General features: G+C 35.1%; 1 protein-coding gene across 6 annotated transcripts in view; it reads right to left on the bottom strand.

Moving 5' to 3' along the window:
- FGF14 (fibroblast growth factor 14) overlaps nucleotides 1-16,697 on the bottom strand; it is a 415,553-nt gene that overhangs the window by 171,286 nt on the left and 227,570 nt on the right. Inside the window, exon 2 of one of the 6 annotated variants that reach the window (XM_080575959.1) lies at nucleotides 10,693-10,732. The exons of the other annotated variants lie outside the window; for them this stretch is intronic. Coding sequence (XP_080432085.1) covers nucleotides 10,693-10,732 — 40 coding nt within the window. The remainder of the gene's footprint in view (nucleotides 1-10,692; nucleotides 10,733-16,697) is intronic. 6 annotated transcript variants of the gene reach the window in all.

The raw sequence follows: 16,697 nt of genomic DNA, 5'->3' as shown, positions 1-16,697 counted from the left end.
TTTTCCATACAACGCATCATTTCAGCTCAGAATACTTATCTAAATGAAGCAGAAAAAAAGAGCCATGCTTAGTCAATGTTGTAAATCAGATAATTTTAAAAATACTCAACACCAAAGTGTTCTGATAGTTAGTGATTTTCCTATTTATTTGCCTCAGTACATAATCCAAAATTTCAACAACAAATGGATAGTATTTTTATTTAAAAGTTTTGAACAGTTTTTTTCCTGACATCATCATAAATTTTATGAAGCTCCTTCAATCTTTCATTTTACTTTCTTTGAGTAAACTTCTTAAAACAAACAAAAAGACCCCCCAAAATTTGAAGGAAGAAAAAAAAAATACAAAGAATTAAAAAATTACAAGTTGTTGACTAAATTTCAAAATTGACAAAAATATATTTCCTTTCATATTTATTTCGTAGTAGAAATGGCTCAAGGTGAATGTAGACATTCCTTCCACTCTTTCTTTCTTTTTTTTTTTTTTGATACATACAAGTAAGTTTTGCTGAATCTTCCTTGCAAAAGAAAATTAAACAGTTGGTATTTATCAAACAATCCATAAGAACACTGTCTGGTAAAACACAAATTAAAATCAATTGCCTAACTTTAAAATACAGTAATATATTTGGGGGTAACTGCAAGTATTATTTAACAGTTTGAATTCCCAGAAAATAAAAATAAAGTTTAAAACCACTTTCCCATCTTCCTTTTTCCTCTACCCCCCTCCTGTGCCACCAAAAGAGCAATGAACCCCAAAGCTATTACTGGTGCAAGTATCTTCTAGATCATAACAGACTCAAATATATCTATATATTACGGACCATCCATTTCATCTTTTCCTTACCAAAAATAGTAGATTTTTTAAAAATGAATAATTTTAGATAATGCAATTCAACTACAACAATTTGTGATGGATGAAACTTCATTTTCATTGAAAATCATTTTGATCATGTATACAACACCAAACAGAATATCACTTAAATCTTGTGTGTAACACCATACAGAAGGTCAGTTTCCATCAAAGGAAAACTAATCAAACTCTCCCTAACTAAATTCACAAATTAGAAGTCTCAGACATTTGATGACAAGCTCTGTGACAAGTAATTTACTTCATGAAGGACACAAAAACACTCACAGTGGGAAAGTGGCATAAACAAGTTGAGGCTTGCCAGCAATGCTCTTCCAACGCCAACTGCAACAGGAGAAGAACCTCAAGGCAGAAGGGTGACTCTGCCTGAGCCAAGAAATCATAAATGTCTGGCAATTATGAGCACACAGAAGGAAGTAATTTGCATAAGAGATGGCACTGCTGGATTCCTATGTGGCATAAGAGATGGCACATGGATGTCTATATAATCCATGGGAGATACCTTTACTTCAAGGCTTCATGCAGATTTGAGTCAGTGGCAATATTTACTTAGCCCTGGCTTAGATTCACTGATTCATCATTGATCAAGACCAAAAATATCATTGTCGTGTTCTAGCACCCATTTCCAAACTTCTCCTGGTATTTTGTTTGGTTCAGTCAGATTTACTTTATTTAATTTGTTTGGGTTTGCAGGCCTGCACAACAAATATAGCTGAATTAATTTGTTGTATTCTGCAGTGAAGTAAGCTACACATGTGTAAGAAAATAACAGCTTTTGTAATAAATTTATCTTGCATTATCTTAGCAAGACTAAGTATGAATACCATAATAAACTAAATATTCATGCAAATAAATGTCTGGAAAAAATGACTAATTTTAAGGCCAAGACAAATAAACATATACTCGCACATTTCTCTATCACATAAATACATGTAGTAAATGGCTAAAGTAACAGTGCAGCTTATTTATGATAACTCTTGTATATTTAAAAAAAATATTTTTCTTGGTTCCTCTGGATTTTGCTTTTGCCCTGGCTGGGAATGTATTTGAAATCTTTATCTATTTATGGAACCATAGAAAATGAGGTACTAACTACTACAGAGAAGATAAATAAAAGGGTTAATAACAACAACAACAACAAAATCATTTTTTAAAAGTGTGCATCCCAAAAAGTGAGAGGAGTAAATGGAAAAACAAAACAAAACAAAAGCTAGAATGCATTTGTTTATCATTAAGAAATGTGATGACACATTTTAAAAGGTGTTTATGTGGGTGTACATTTCAGACGACAAATCACTTCTTCAGGACAACTGTACATTATTATTATTAAATGTTAACACAAATATAACAATTACCTACCACATTCTCTCAAGATATGATGCTGATATTCCACAGATGTAAAATGATTAGTAAATTCAGCACATCCAACTATTGAAAGAAGGCTAGAGGTAGCTTATAAGGCCACCTAATATAACAAATTAAATATCAAAAGTCTCTTAATGGGTGAAATTTATTGCATTGAAAGAAAGACGAAAAACACATCCAAGAAGATGTGAAACTTTTTCAGATGGGCTGAGTGAAAAAGTTTCACCAGAACATTCTTTGGTGCTTTTACGCTGAAATTTGTGTTTTGTTTTTAATATGATCCTGGTCTTAGCCAGTGATGTCAGCTTTAAAATATGCTTCAAGAACAGAACTAAGAATGGTGGTAAAACAATTTATGAAACGATGCATAAATAGCCTGTGCAATTTCCCTATGAGACTTGAGAAAACATACTGGCTTCTATCCAGACATCAAAATGTAATTAAATATGATTTGTTATGTATATTCATGGATTATTCACATCTGAATATTTTGCTTGCTTAAACTGTATTAGCGTATTTGGCCCAGATCTACAAAATATTTTAAGTGGAACACTACATTAGAATAACTTTTCCTGGAGGAAATCATTTTCTCTTTGTCTCCCTTTCCACAGATCGAGAGCAATTAATAGTTTGAGACATTAGATTAGTGTAAGACCATTAATCTAAATATTTAAAATAGTGACAGATGGTGCAAATGCAGCACACAGTGTGATCCTGCAGAATGGAGAGCTCAGCTATAGGAGCAACACCAATTTTCCATATGTTCAGGTCGGTGGTGAACACTTTAAAGAGAAAATGATTTGCTACCAACAACACAATTGCCACAATTTCTATATAAATTAACAAGTTGTCAAATTAGCTCAAGAGCAATCCCCTGCCACATCTTAACCTTTTCAGGCCTTTAGTCAGAATGCTTTTTCAAACAAAGAGAAGATCTCCAGAACAAAATATCCAAAATCTCATCAGTGCTTCCTGTAAAGATGAGAAATCTCTCACCTATAAACTCCTGTCAGATTGGCCTTAACCTTTTCTGTTTGGGCTTAGAAGGTCACAATTTTTATTTAAATAAGTGATATCTGATTAATATCTCTAGCAAAAGAAGGGAGAAATACCCAAACAGCATTTTTCTCCCTTTCAGAGAGGAGCCTGGTTTTCTTTTGATTTATTAGAGTTCTTCAACTTTTGTTATGGCTCAAACAGATTTTATAAGACACTTTAAAACCCCACAATCTGCACAGCACACAGATGCAACAATAAATATGTTATCATGGTAAAGATGTTATCTTTGGCCATGTGGTAATAAATACGTACTACTGCTTCCTATATTAAAATACACTTGCTTTAACTTTCTTTTCTACCTCAGACTCTTCCTTCCTCTAAGGTTTTATTTAGTCCACTTTATAGTGACTCAGACCAAATTCTAGACTCTTTAATGTGTCTGCATTTCCATGAAACTACCTTTTTGTTTGGTAATTAACACAGCAGGCTGTCAGTCACAAACTAAAGACAGTCAGGAGCTCTTATAATGCTAACATTAATTTCACCTTTTGCCATATTATGCTATCAAAGTCTAATTATTCTCCCAAATCATATAGATGATTACACTCTGTTCAGTTATACAGATATGGTGGTAGAATGTAGAAAGGGACTAAGCGTATTGGGTTTATGTAGCAAAGTTTTGGTAGAGGGATCTGCAGGAGTGGCCTTTGTGAGCAGAGCCCACAAGCTACCCCATGTCAGATCAGAGCCAACTCCAGCCAGGTCACACAGTGGAGCAGGTGGATGTGGCCTGGAGGAGGCTGTGGCCCATGGAGAGCCCCCGCAGGAGCAGGCCCCGGGCCGGAGCTGCAGCCCGTGGAGAGGAGCCCACACAAGGGCAGGGGGCCTGGGGGGAGCTGCCACCCATGGGGGACCTGTGCTGGAGCAGTTTGCTCCTGGGGGATGGACCCCGTGGCACGGAGCCATGCTGGAGCAGTTCTTGAAGAGCTGTTGCCTGTGGGAAGCCCCCACAGAATCAGTTCGGGAAGGATGGCATGGGACGGACCCCACATTGGAGCAAGGGAACACAGTGACCATGAAAGGAGTTATAGATGAAGTGTTATGGACTGACCTCAAACCCCATTTCCCATTCCCTGTGCCACTCAGCAGGAGGAAGTGGGAGAGGATCTACTGGGGGGAAGGTGTTTTTAGTTTGCTTTTAGTTACACACTACTCTAGTCTGCTAGTGATAGGCAATAAATTATATTAATCTCCTTATGCTGAGTCTGTTTTGCCTGTGATGATAACTGTTGAGTGATCTCCCTGTCCTTATCTCAACCCATGAGCCCTTTGCATTGTATTTTCTCCTCCTTCTCCTTTTGAGGAGTGGGAGTAAGAGAGCAGTTGTGGTAGAGCTCAGCTGACCAGCTGGGTAAAACCATCACACTAATTAAAAGTATTTGTTCTAGAACAAAAAATAAATACAGCTGATAAAAGTACTTAATTAGAAAGGAACACACTAAGTAAGCAAGGAGAGTGCTGTAAAAAATTTTAAGCAATAGTAGATAAAACTCTTCCATTTCATAAAGGAAAAAATAATCCAAAATTATTTTTCCTCATTGAGATATCTAAATACTACAGGCTAATTTTATTTACTTATTTATTTGAAAATGCTTAGCATCCTGTAACTATGGTAACAATTGCTTTGCTGAGTGCATCTTTGTTAATGTCCCCTTTCTGTAGTAATGCTTCCATCACCATCTGGCAGTGACACTTTTCTTGCTTTAGAGAAAATTTCTTCAAAGTCTAAAAATGAGGCCATTTATTTTTAGAGGGAGGACTGCCCTAGCTCCTATTGACTTGCAGAGTCCCAGTCAGAACCCCTGTAAATTCACTCATGTGATTTTGATGTCTTACATGAAAGGGACAGTCAGCAGTATATAAAAAAATGATTGTGCTAAAAAGCACAATCAGTAGCCTTTCATAGATAAGGTATATTTTTCAATTTTTTTCAAGAAGAGGTGTTTTAAAAATCATGTAGTCCACATCATCTCCTTTGCTTCAGCTTTCTTGAACAAAATCAGTTGTATCAAGCAGATGGCAAAATAAATTCCAGTATTAATAAGACGGGTTCCAAGAATATTGCATGAAGACTGGGAAATCTTTGGTTTCCATGGTAAATCATTTGACTCTAATACACTTAATAAACACGGCTAAGATTCCAAACTCAGTGGGTCAAATGGAAATAACATAATCAAAATTATTAGGTCAAATAAATAACATAAGAACTCAGAAGAGCAAAATACCAGGTTGGACAGATAGAAAAGCAGGAGTTCTTTCAGCCATGGGCCTCCCTACATATTAACATTACAGTAACTTTTCTGAACTCTGCTCTAAATCAGAAAACATTATATTTGCTTCACAGGTATAAAGGAAGTATTATGTTTCAGTTTAGAAATAAGATAAGTGCTACTAAGTATTTAATTAAATTAAACTCCTTTGGTCATTGTTCTATTTTGCATATCTGTTTATTAAAATGAAGTTGATTGATAAATAATTTATTTCTGTGTTAGAAATGTTCTTTGAAGTTGCATAGAAAACAGCCAAATAATCCTCCCAGGTTTAAGGGGAGTATAGGTAAGCACTAAACTGATGCTAGAGCTTAAGATACATTTTACACACATTTATATCTTCGGTGTACATGCAGAGAACAGAGAAGACATAGGCATGGGACCGCTTTTTTCTAGATCACTCATCCAAGCATGCGTCTCTACTGATTTCTCCCATCACAGGTCCAGACCATAAGATCACAGAGTGCTGTTTTGCTCCGTACAGTGAACATCTAAGACAGGCTCCTTTTTATGCAAAAATTTGCCTTTTTTTTTTTTTTCTGCATGTTCATATACAGCCACCCTCTGCCTCAGGTGTGTTTTTGTTTTGTTTTGTTTTTCTAAAAGTAAGATATATTCAGAAAAAAAGGAAAAAATAAGCGGGGAGGGGGAGGGGAATTGACAGTAGCAGCTTAGGCTGGCATTTGGAAACAATGCAGAGCACAATATGTAGCTTGACAAGAAACATATTGATGGAAGAGATATATTGATGGTCACCGTGGGAGAGTTGAGAGACCACATGACTTTCAAATTCTTGGGTAATTCTGTAGAGTTTGAATACTTCGTCAAACAGATGTGTTTTAAACTGAGCATATCAAACATGAACATTTGAGAAAGGATATGAAAAAAAAAAAAAAAAAGCCAGATTTCTCAGTGAGAACTCCTTAAGTTACCTCAGAGAATTGACTAAATGTCTAGTTATCTTTGATGATTCAACATCTTTTAGGCTTGGCATCTCAGTACACCTCCTGAACAGCAGTGTTACGAAACCGTTTTTTTTTTTTTTTTTTTTGGAGTACTACTGCAAGTTTTCCCTCCTTCACAAGGGTCTTTGATACACTTTTTTTCTTATGCTCACTGAATAAATATAGAATAAATTAATTAAATATGAACTAAAATATTTTATGAAAGGACTGAAAATTCTCTATTAATGATCCAGTTTTATCTTTTTAAAGGAAGTTAACATGTAACACAGAACTTTGGAAAGGTCTCTGAGGAAGACCACTACCAGTTTTCTGACCAGAAAATAAAAAAATAGCATGCGGTTTCTTAGGCAAAAGAATAAAACCTAATGTTTATATTTCATTCTTTATGAGGTAAAGAAACCTAACTTTTATTGAGACCACTAATCTCTCTTTGTGTTATAAACTTATTATGTACACAGTTCATTTAACTGGAAAGAAAAATCATCTGTTGAAAAGAGAAATTTTGCTTTTTTCATTCTCTTATAAACTTAATATTTTTAAAATGCAGAAGCCCTTCAGTGTATGAATTATCAAAAACTCACATGAACAGAAATAGTAGAACTCTCAGAGCTACAAATGGCTTGATAAGAAATGTGAAAATAACAATTTACCCTCCCTCCTCCCCAGGTCCTGGGCACGGTGCTAGGACAAATGGTTGGGAAGGAACAGCTTTTGATGGGGCCAGTGTCTCTACTGAGCCTGAATAGGTAACCTATTGCCCACCTCCTAACAAGGCTAAAGGAAGATGTGCTGAATCACTAAAAAGATGCTGTGGTGGTCAGAGATAACTTCAGAGAAGTCAGTGGTGCCATAACATGAAGACGTTTCTCGAGCATTGTTAGTCTGCAGTTCATTTCATTGTGTACGTGGTATAGGTTTCTCTTGCCACACCCTCAGGAAAGATAGTGTATTGGTAATTCTCCTGCACTAGGAAGTAGATGCAGGCAGTTGCTGCTTTTCTTTGGCTGACATCTCTTTTGTTTCAACATCAAGTCCACAACTAACACTTTTTATAGTACCATCAGAATCCCATTTCGGTACTTAGAGAAATCTCTTCTCTTACGATAATTATTAATAGTTCAAAACAGGCAAAACAAAATGGATAGGCATGTTTACAAACGTTATAATAACTATAGGCTTAAAGAGCAAAAACAGAGGACTCCAGAAATGATTTTAAAAGGCAAAAGTCATTATACTCACAGTAAGAAAAACATAACATATTTGGCATAAAACAAGAAAAATAAAAGATTGCCAAAAGAATATCCCAGCTGCAAAATAAACAGGCATGGACATAAAGCTACTATTAATCTGATTTGTTACACCTAAATAGCAGTTTTCAGGTTCTGAGAGAATTTCAGCCATGCCATCTCTCATTAACAAAGTGAAATTTCAGTATGACTGAAGAACTAGAATTATTATTATATTTTAAATATGGTAAACTTCATACTCTAGCTATCCATTCTCAAAATCAACCATTCAGTATTCCTAAATGTTGCCTTTTATTATTTATAATAGAAATAAAATAAAAATCTAGCAAATTGCAGAAAGTACAACCACATATCTGTTTCTAAGTATCCACTTATGTCCATAGAAAAGCTTTGCTTGAAAAGGTTTGTAGTAGTCTTAGCAAATTGTCATATCTACTTTGTCATGTTAGGAGGGTTGTTGCAAACACTGTTTGCAGGAAATATAGAAAATGCAAGACTGATGTGATGCAACATATATTTTGCACTCACAATTCAGCCAACACAGATAATGGGATCTTTGTGGTTAACCAGGACTTTTAGGTGCCATAGTGATGCCACGGGCTCTTGGAGCATCCGAGTTCTGCTACTCCTTTCCATTCCTGCTGGTAAAATAGTCACTACATACCTATTCCTGTTAAAATATGTTTCATCCACAGTACTCAGAAAAAGAGAATATAACCCAGAGGTGGCTTCCACTCTGCTAGTCCAAGAAAACCTCTTGAAATTAAAATGGACAACCTTCTAGGCTGCATGGAGAGAAGGAAGCTATCATTTCCATAGGATTTGTGAAGGTTTTGCAGACAAATCATGATCGTATAAAATAAAATTAAATAAAATGAGATTAAATTAAAACAAAAAGAAAAAGCAATTCCTTCCATATCCACCTCAATTAGGACTTAATCCACAATAATTTGCAACTCTAAAAATGCCATTTTTCTTGACATCTTAGTAGCCCATGCACTCTCTATCAAACAGACAGCTCTATTCATTATGTGTCATGTCTATGCAACAAAGTTATCATGAAAATTAATGGTAATGTTATGAACCTCAGAATAAAAGCAATTAACTTTTTTCCAAATGCCAGAAGGAAAAGACATGCAAAACCTCTACATCTTAATTAGTTCTCTATTATCTTATTTCATATTTTTCCAAAACATCAAGTTATTATCCGCATAAAGTACACTTTGGGGACTAATTTCCCAGCATGATGAAGTAGTTTTGCTCAATGTTGACAACATGAATTTAGATTTTACCTTAGACTGGGAAATATCATTCCACCAAAAGGCTGAATTTCCTTTTAAGTGGACCAGGAAAAAAAAAAAAAAAAGGCATTTCTAGTTTCACAATAGAAGGAAATGTTCTGACCAGAGGCATCATTGCTCAGTCCATAAACCACAGCAGCATGCTGAGAATTAATGTAATCCATTATAATAGGTTTTTCTCCTAGCAGATATTAAGATTATTTTACTGAGTATCAAACAGATAAAATTTATTCTACCTTTTCCATTTACTTTCTTGACACACAATCTATGTGGGTCAGTTAACATATAGGATCTGATCCCTAATGTGCCTTTATCAAAAGGACTACAGATTCACTGAGGTTTTGTTGGGTTTCACTCTTGTTTTCAGCTGCAATGGAAGAACCTTCTGATCACTGTGGTAAATGCAGATGCAGCTTTCATTTCACAATTATTTCACAGATATTTAGGAACTGAATATATGACTTTTTTTTTTTTTATTGTTTTGCTGTAGTCGTACTTCTCCGGATCTTAAGGGTGTCATAGAAACTAGTAATGAGTCACTGGGCAGGCATGTTCTCTCTCAGGCAATACTGAACCAATAACCTAATAATTCTAAGAAAAGTTTCTTTAATGAAGATGGTATCTTTCTTGAAACAAGTTTTTGCTTTTTTTTTTTTTGCATCATTTGCTTTTTTCTATTCCTTTGATAACTGAATTCAGTATTTTTTCCATAATCTTTGTGCCACAACTATGATGTTTTATATATATGCCTTATAAACACTGCCAATTTGTACCATTTTAACATGAGGGCAGAAGTTAAGGGCACCTTAACACAGGAAAATAAAAAAGAAGAAGAAGAAGAAAAAAAGATATAATATGACTAACTTCTGTGGTTTTGAGCAAAATGATCAAACACTACACAGCACAGTACTTTTTAAAGTGCTAGCCTACTCTTAAAAATAATACAGGTCCTGTGCTTAGCAGCAATCTTCCTTTTCATTTTATGAGAAATATCCCTCTAACCTCCAGACAATCCTTGCTGTGCAAGGCTGGATGGATTCGCCTCTTGCCATTTGAATTAATTAAGACTCTGCAACTAGAATTTAAGTTTACAATATTTTAATGAAATTTGACCCAGAAAATCAGGCAGTTATCTATCAGCTCTACAGTATTAGCTTTTTGGAAAAATAGCACACTGTATGAATATAGTAGATTTAATTAATAGACAGATAATTGCCCTTTCCCATCACAGCTGTTTTCTCCAATATCTGATATACTGCAGCCTTTTAAAGGTGTTTTAAAAGATAGTGTATGACTAGAGGATATATATATAGGATATATATTATATCCTAGAGGACTAAGGTATAATAATGGGATATGGAATCTGTTTGGTTTAACTTCAGTCTCATCGTGACCAAGAATGAATACAGAGTGACCCAACACCTATTTAAATACATTGTATTTAAATATGCATTCTTTCTTAAAATACTTCAGCCAATTAACTAACAACAACTGGGAAGATGTGTTTTTTATAAAAAGCAGAAAATAGCAGTACAAAACATCATCATACGATCAAGAACATTCTGTGTTAAGATTGGTAAGTAGGGAGAGACAAAGGAGAAAGGGAAAATTACATACCACTATTTGTGTTTGTTGTAGTCCTCCCTCTTCTTCCACCCTACAAAACAAGATCCCATACAGCAAGCGTTATCTACCTACTAGGAAGTAGGAGGTAAAAAGACTGTCAATCACAGGGGTATTACATACAATAAATTTCCACCCTTTCTCCCCCTTGTAGTCACTGGAGAAAAAAAAAGGGGGGGGGGGGGAAGGGAACAAAAAGATTTTTTTCAGATTTAGGAAATATACTAATATGGAGAAAGTCACTATAATGCAAAAAGGAGAAAGAGGGAGTAAGGTAGGATGGGAGAAAACAAGACTATGACAAACGCAATTACTTGTACGTAATTTTACACTTTTGCATGTCCTGTCTCCTCCCATCCTACAAAATAAGATTCCATACAACAAGCAGAAATGGTAAGAAATGTAGTCAGGAGATGATAGACTCCCTTTTATTGCCAGCCTGAGGAATTCTTCATATAAAATCATCCAGACTAAGTAATAAGTCTTGTTGATAACAATAGTGGCAAGAACTGCATCAAGGATCAAATCTCAGTTTTGCATATAGCAGATGTTGTTGCCTCTTCCTTTGGTGTAGAAGATTAAAATGCTTTCAATACACTGCTCATGAACAGGCAGACAACTACATTTTTTCTGTACCCAGTGGAATATCTTGACAGAACTAAGTAATGCTTATTTTAAGTATTTCTTAAAAATTCCTTTCCCATAGAATAAATCAGATGTCTTTTGAGTGAGGACATAGTGTCATCTAGAGTGTGGTCTAGGTTAAGGAAGATAGAAGCATATGGCGACCAGTGCCATCTGACAGCTCTTAAGAAGACCAAGAGTTATAGCAATTTATATAATGCAGAAAACTGAAGGAAAGAGAGACAAACTACACAACAAACTCCATCTGTAAGTAGCTGGCTTAGAAAAATAACAAGGTCTGCCTCTTTTTGTGTAGAAGCAAATGAGCGGTCTCAATGAGACTCATACAGAAAATTTTGGAATTTCCAGGTTTTGAAATACAGACTATCCTTTTCCTAGTGTCTGTCAAGTCGTATCTTGAGTACACTAAGTATGGAAATTTCTTAAGCACAAAGAAGTGTTTTTTTTTGATGTTTGTACTGAAAAGGGGAATTAGCACCTGGTAACTTCAGAGATCACATGCCTACAAAACTACCCTAAACTAAGAGGATTCAACAGCTGTTAAACAGCTATAATGCGTAACAAGATAAAGAGAAATTGATGTTAAAAGACAAATATGATGGAATGACTACTAAACAGAGTGAGGCAGGTGGGTCAAAATTGGTTGTAGATAAGTACAAGAAGATTGAAAGAATATTGTTGCAATGCATACCTTGTTGCAGGAGGTTATTTCACTGAGTCTACACACTAAATCTCAAAGTATAAGTGGGCAACTAAGCCAAAAGTAGGATGTCTGGGTGGGGGAGGTGGGGTTAAATATTCATGCAGTAACAGGTCAAATGTTACAAGAGGACACGATGTACATAAACAGTCCCTGACAATTTAAACATGTTTCTTTTAACTACATGTTCTACAATATAAAAGAGATGTTCTTGAGAAAATCATAAGTCACTCCTTCATTTCACACAGGAACCATGGTTCAGTCACTAAGCTATAGTAAAAGGAATGTAATTAAGATGTACATTTTAGGATAATTATTACAGTACTATGAGCACTACAAACTTTACAGTGATATATTAAAAAAAATTTTAATAAAAAAATTATCTACACCAAATGCAAAGATGTAAACATATGAAGGTTAAAATTCTTCAACACCTTTTGAAGTCTCCTTTAGAATAATATAATTAAGTCACAGTGAGTAGACAGAGCAAGAGGGAACAGCAGTATGACAGAAGAAGCAAAATCCAATAAATGGAAATAAATATTCAACATCTATAGGACATTTTTTCCAAGAGTAAAATCAACACAAGTAAACTTAGAAGGCAGTCTGAAGACCATATAACTCAATATATAAAAGACTAAACTATGAGCTAAAGAAGCTATAAGAAAATAGAAATGTTCCATCAATGCAAGGGAACAGAGCAATTAAAATACATTGAAAGCAAAATAAATGATCTATTTGCCTTGTTATAGCTACAAAATAAAAAGTTATAAACTTCTTTTATTTAGGTAGCAAAGAACAGCTATTCACTAACATTGACATGTTAAGACAGTCAAGAAAACTGAAAATGCACAAATCACAAGTGAATAGAACTATGTAGCACCTCCAAATGACCTGCTGGGTTTATGGTGGACAAAGAAAAAGCGATCCGGTAGCTACCGCACACAGGCAAGTGATACAGACACATGGTATCCACCAACCTCAGGCTTCCTAAATATACAATTTCTGTCTGAGTTACCTGATGCAGAGTTTTCAAGCAGGCTTAAAGTCAAAATCTTGCTACAGATCCAGAGAACACACCACCTCTACTGTTGTACCTACAGAAATGTTTTCCAGTGGAGAAAGGATCTCAGATAGAAATTCCGTCAAGGAGAAGAACCAGGAACTGCAGCATGGGGCCACATGTGCTGGCTTTTTGACTGTGAAATTTGTTTTGACCCTACCTTGACCTCCGGTCAAGTCTTCCTTACACATATCAGTGACTGAAGATGTAGGATAGCACACTTGGATTTCTCATGCATATTCAAACTCCCCCCAGTCATACACATTTGATTAAGCAGGAATATCCTAACAGAGCTGGCAGTCAGATTATATCACTGTTAAAAGCAGTTCGCTGCCAGATATACAGTCCTGCCCAGATTAATCAAAATGAAGCCTGCACAGTAAACAGAGTACAGAATACTAAAGGAGGCCAAAATCTAATTGAACAGTTCAGGTAACATGAGCTAGGTCCATCAACTCTACACTCAGTCATCTTATCTTCAAATAATACATAAATTTTTTTCACCAAAACCATGTTAATGGAAATGAAACCCTCAAAGAGCAAAGACAGATTTGTGCAAAAGAGAGAGTGCAAAATTTGCTGCTCTCTGACCAAAAAAATAAAATAAAAAACAAACAAACAACAACAATAACAACAAAAACCAGAAACATTGGTTTTAAATACACATATTTTTACTGAAAAGAAATTATCATTCTTCATCTTCCAGAAAAAATGTTGTGTCCCAACAGCTCCACTGAAGTTGCTGAAGCTTTATGGAGAGTATCCTGAGTCAGGTGGTTTCCGTATACAAAAGATATAACATATTGAAAATATGTTCAAGAGGTTCTTGCGAATTAATCTAAAAATCAATAGAAAGATTTTTTATTTCTCAGAAGAACACTATCCCACTTGGGATCCTACAGATCTTCAGAATAATTTTTGCTTGATAAAGTTTTGTATCTATATAGATGTCATCATGTAAACAATGTGTCCCGCTGGGCTGAGTAAAAGACAGCTGTAATGCAGGACCAGAAGCAGGCAGTGCAGAAACAAAAAGAAAAGCAGACATTTCTATGAAGGAAGCCTTTTCTAGCTGGGATGAGCTCTGTTTAGCAAATGGTGAACGTACACAGAATTAAGAGTACAGAATGAATGACTTCTAAAAAAGTGAAAGACTAAATACTAACAGTTACAAAAGTCTACCCACTTTTGTATGGAGATGAAGGACAGCTTTATCAACTGTAAAGAATGCATCAGCTGCCAGAATACTGGGGGAAAATAAAATAAAATAAAATAAAATAAAATAAAATAAAATAAAATAAAAATAATAAAGACAACCAAGAGCTTAGTTATTTAACAAGAAAAAAAAGCAGAAAATGAAATTTCTCCCAAAATTATAGAAAGAGACTATATCCCCCTATATCTGCAACATTTTAACATGAGCTCAAGTAGAAGACACACACCTGAAAATAACATTCAAACATTGGAATTTCCAGTTTCCTTGAAATTCTGTTTGGTAAAAGAGGGGAAAAGATTAATAGAAAGGGGGAAAAAAAAAAAGAGAGAGAGAACCATAAACTGAGGAAATGAGACAACTATAACTGACTGTGCTCTGCTAGAATCTCAGTGATTCAGGACATTTCTTGGACAACACACAGAGCTCAGTGCTGGTAGAATATAAATCTTCTGCTCCTCCAAGAGATGGAGGAAACCTGTGACGTGGGTCAATAACTTCAACAAAAGTTTGAATACGATTTATGAGATATACCTCATGTCAGCACACCATTTTCCTTTGGAAGCAAAAGTCTCTTCTTGGTCTCAGAAGAACAACTGTTAGGAAAACCAGTGAGCTAAGATAATATGCACCTGGATTGTTTATACTTTCCATTATGAAATTTCCCTTATTTCTCCTCATTTCAAGTGGGTGGAGTTATATTACTTGTTGTATGGAAAGTTATTTTGTAGGCTGAGAAAAGGGACATATAAAAATTATGATGAAATCAGAGAAATAGTGTGGAAAAATTCTTTCTGTGAGGCTGATCTGTCTTGAAAGATGATCCAAAATAGCAGTATTGTAATCATCACAAAACAACAGTGTCTTGGATGTTAGGGAAGTAGAAGAAAGAACAGATGGGATAAACTATTTACTAGATGAGAGTATTGAGCTCTGTTTTCAGCCATTTACTCCTACACAGGTATTGCTCAAAAAAGTGAAAAAAATAAATCTGCAACAGTGGTAACATTTATTAAATGCAGGAGACCAGACATTTTTCACAGGTTTCAGATGAACATTAAAGCAACGTCCATGAGATCACACAATTTTGTTTCCATTCTCTAGGTTTTTTGCTTTTAACCATTATCCTCAAAGTGAAAATAATCTGTATTCTATTATCAACTTCTTGAACATCTTACTCTTCATAGCCAATGTTTTTGAATGAAGTTTTTCTGAACTGATTGTATTGAAGAAACAAAAATGCTTGCTTGCACAAATACAGGTACTTTTTCATAATGAACTTGTGCTTGAGAGGAATTTTCAAGTCAGAAATGGAAGAAAGAATATTCCAGTTAGATTCTAGACCATGGATCTATTGTCTGGGTCAATTAGGCTTAGTACTACACAGCTCACTAAAAATACACATATCAGAGCATAAAGTGCAATGCAGGCATTTCCTAATTACTTAGAAATGTAACTAACCTCCTCTGGCCCAACAGCCTTTGTAGCACAACCTAAGTTATTAGATACACACATAACAGCTCCCAAATTGCAATATAATTAATAATTATTCTCTAGTCACAACAGTTAATCACTCACTGTACTGTAAACAGGCAATGTGTCAAGCAAATACCAGCTGTAAAAATGCAGGCATGTAATTAAATGAGTTTATTTTGTTTATAAATCAACACCTTTTGCTATCTTATGTTTGCTTCATAAACAATTACAGTTTGACAATACCATGTTTAGGATCTTATCCAATTGAAAATGAAGACAATTGTTTTCAAGTTGCCTTGCAGAAGGAAAGAACACACCATGAATTCCCTAGACTATAAACACTGTAGTTAAGTTCAGGTCTGATGGGACATGATTATGGGGATTGCAAGGAACTCCAGAAACTCTGAAAAAAATGTTATAGATATTATTCTACTGGATTATGCAAGAAATACAAGAATAATAGCATATTACTACTGACTCGTGTTATAGTCATCCATTTAAAATTCTGCTTCGCTGACACACTTAAGAGATGCTGCCTGAAGAAAGGATGTCATTCCTCAGTTGTATAAAAGCTATAGCACAGAAATTGACTTTACTCTGTTTTTACAGCACACAGTGGGTTTCTGGACCATAACTAGGTCTCTGAGGTACTACTGCAGTATAAGTAACACATCTAGCTATACAATAGCCATGTAAAGCTAGTCAGTTATGACGGTTTCTTCATCACGCCATTACTTCTTTGAAAAGACTTCTTGCTCCTTTAAATATGCTTCAAGATAAAGACACTTGCTTGTAATATTTTGAGTTGCTAGCCATATAAATGTACTTTTCTGTTTGAAAATACACAGTGAATGATATTCTTTCTAACAACAACAACAAAAACACCGAAGTGTGAATCCAAT

Source organism: Anser brachyrhynchus (assembly GCF_964034855.1).
Source record: "Anser brachyrhynchus genome assembly, chromosome: 1".
Classification (NCBI taxonomy): domain Eukaryota; kingdom Metazoa; phylum Chordata; class Aves; order Anseriformes; family Anatidae; genus Anser; species Anser brachyrhynchus.
The sequence above is the reverse complement of the archived record's forward strand: the minus strand, read 5'-3'. Positions and strand labels throughout refer to the sequence as shown.